At 29.4% G+C, this 2878-nt stretch overlaps 1 protein-coding gene across 2 annotated transcripts; it reads left to right on the top strand.

Moving 5' to 3' along the window:
- Positions 1–951: 951 nt before the first annotated feature.
- On the top strand, positions 952–2617 carry LOC113088610 (hepcidin-1-like). Of its 2 annotated transcripts, none has more exons than XM_026255783.1 (3): positions 952–1156; positions 1359–1427; positions 2180–2617. In XM_026255783.1, the coding sequence occupies exons 1-3, from the start codon at positions 1070–1072 to the stop codon at positions 2276–2278; spliced, it is 255 nt and encodes an 84-aa protein (XP_026111568.1). In that variant the 5' UTR covers positions 952–1069; the 3' UTR covers positions 2279–2617. The 2 variants fall into 2 exon arrangements, with proteins under 2 accessions (XP_026111568.1, XP_026111567.1); XM_026255782.1 differs by having other exon boundaries at positions 1356–1427.
- Positions 2618–2878: the final 261 nt, after the last annotated feature.

The following is a 2878-nucleotide window of genomic DNA, read 5'->3' as shown; positions in this document are numbered from 1 at the left end:
TTGTAGAGCGTTTTTCATAATAAATATCATTTTTACAAAAGATAGTGCCACATAAGCAGCAAGCATGAAAGTCTCCCTGAAAATATAATTTGTTACTGTTAAAACACAATACAAGACAATAAAGTATGTAGCATTTTTTTCTATGCATTTCATTATTGAACAAATTATTTTTTTGATGTTTTTTATTTTTTATTTTATTCTGTTTTTATTTTCTGTTTTATTTTTGTATATAACATTATTTATTTTATTATTATTCTTTATTCATTTTTCTGTGATGTGCCTTAAACCAATGCGCCTTTAAGCAAATATTTAATTTTATTATATAATATATTAAAGTTATGTTTTACCAATGATTTTATCTACTAATTTATCTTTCATTTGTTTAGTTTGATCTTTTATTTTGTTTAATTTTTTTTCTTCTTTGTTTGTAACACAAGAGAGGCATATATATATATATATATATATATATATAATTATAAAGCATACAATTTCTTCTGGTAAAGCAAAAATATCAATATGTATGATAAGAAAACAGAAAACTGAAGACTGATGGCATTGATGTTCATTTTGTTTGTTTATTTTTAAAGGTCTGGTGTATATTACTCTTTAATGGGACAAACAATGGATTATACTGATTTAGGAGTAGAAGGAAAATATAATATAATTAGAAACAGGACTTTAGACAATATTTCATTTAAAACTGATATTTTAGCAGTATCGGGGCTCTTTCTTTTGCTTCTTTTGATTATTAGTGCAATGCTTAACTGATTCTTTTTTTGATTGATTGCTTGCTTGATTCACTCATTCATTCATTCATTTCATCTCCATGCTGGATGTTTACTGTAATTTCCACATGTGAAGCTGTTGAGAGTTTCCAGAGTTGTGTAAGAGCTGTTGGGAAGAGTCACGCAGGTCAAATGAGAAAAAAACGCCCTCTGAGCTCAGTATAAATATCAGAGCAGTGCCTGTCATGAGCAGAAGGAAGAGTAAACCTTAAAGAGAAACAGAGGAATCACTTCAGCAGATACCACCCTCTACATCAACTACCTTCAGCGTTACAGAAGTGAAAATGAAGTTCTCACGTGTGGCTCTCGCTGCTTTAGTCATCATCGCATGCGTCTGCATCCTCCAGACCGCAGCCGTTCCCTTCACACAGGTGAGCGTCTGCGCCGAAACAACCTGGGTCTGTTACTTTACACACAGAACCACCACTAATATTACTTAGTCATTGCATTACATTTGCATGAAACTGTAATATATTTTGACGTGAGCTGTTTAGCAGTATATAATGTCACTAGTGATTAATTGTAAAACATACCACCTATTTTAAAGTACTGCCTTCTGTATTTCATCAGCAGACTGAAGATGAGCATCATGTGCAGAACGAGCATCTGAAAGAAACTTCACAGGAACAAACCAATCCCCTGGTGTGTATCCAGATTTGTTGTTTTAGATTATTTATTTTTTAAATGTTATTTATTATTACACACACACTGAGCCACATAAAGTATATATATATATATATATATATTCAGACACCAGATAAATTTGTTAAAAATTTTTTACTAGTGGGTGCAGGTCACTATAGTTCATTTATGTAAGTGAGGATAGCAAAATAAAGTAAACTGTGGCATAATATACCCAACAATTCGTCATACTGTTTACTACCAGTAAAATTAATACAAATTTCAGACACTTTGTCCTGACCATGTCTTTATTAAATGTTATCTGACATTATAAAGATTAATATGTTATTTTAATTTTTTTTTACCAATTTCTAAACCATAGCAAATAAATGTTTATATGTATATGTATAAATCTATATATATATGTTTTAATTACATGTTGACACAAAATTAATATATATAATTATTATTAAAAAAAAATTAATGTTAATTTATATGTAATTAAATAATTTTTTATATTATTTAGATTTAATAAAATTATTTATTATTTTGATCATTCATTATTTTTAATAATTGTTTTATTTTTGTATTTTATTTAATCAAACACTTTATATATTCTGCATGTGGTTCATTCTAAAAATCGATAGAAATTCATATTAATTAATAATATTAATAATCAGTGGATTGAATTCATATTTTTTGTTGTTGTTTAAATTTAAATGTAATGTTTTGAGGAGGGCCTAAATCAAATGTAATCTCTTGTTCCCCAAAAGGCATTCTTCAGGGTGAAGCGTCAAAGCCATCTGTCCCTGTGCAGATACTGCTGCAACTGCTGCCGCAACAAAGGCTGTGGATACTGCTGCAAATTCTGATCCTGCGGGCGTTTTACACAGTCCCATGTGCTCAGGAAAAGAGTTTCTTTGAAACATTAACTTATTTGGACTTTTGTCTTCCAAAATCCTGCTGAAATGATTTTCCTTGTCACACCATGTTGTTTGAAACGGGTATAAATGCAGGCTGTCTCCTCGCATACTGCTTTGTTAAAAGTTGCAACTACTGAAATTTAACAATATGAGGACTTACCTACTTTTGTTAAAGCTTTCATGATTTTGTATATTTTATACATGTATATATTTGTATGCCTATATGTACAATGATTGTTTAGTAAATGAAAAGCTTTTGGACATTTGTAATAAAATGATTTAACGTTTGATCTGTTGTGATGAATATTATTTCTTTGTGTGTGTGTGTGTGTGTGTGTGTACAAACATAATTTTGGTGTCTTTGGAAAGAAGACACTCTGGGCTTTACTTTTTATCAACCAGATTTGATAATGCTCAAAAATATTAAAAGTTATAGACACTGAAGTGCCTTGAACTTTTTTTTTTTTTTTTACCACACTTAAATATTTTTTTATTTGATATAAAAATACATGAAATGAGTCCTGGAGAAATCTAGAAAAGTAATGGGTT

The sequence above is a fragment of the Carassius auratus genome, unplaced genomic scaffold (genome assembly GCF_003368295.1).
Source record: "Carassius auratus strain Wakin unplaced genomic scaffold, ASM336829v1 scaf_tig00046477, whole genome shotgun sequence".
NCBI classification, from domain to species: Eukaryota; Metazoa; Chordata; class Actinopteri; order Cypriniformes; family Cyprinidae; genus Carassius; species Carassius auratus.
The sequence above is the reverse complement of the archived record's forward strand: the minus strand, read 5'-3'. Positions and strand labels throughout refer to the sequence as shown.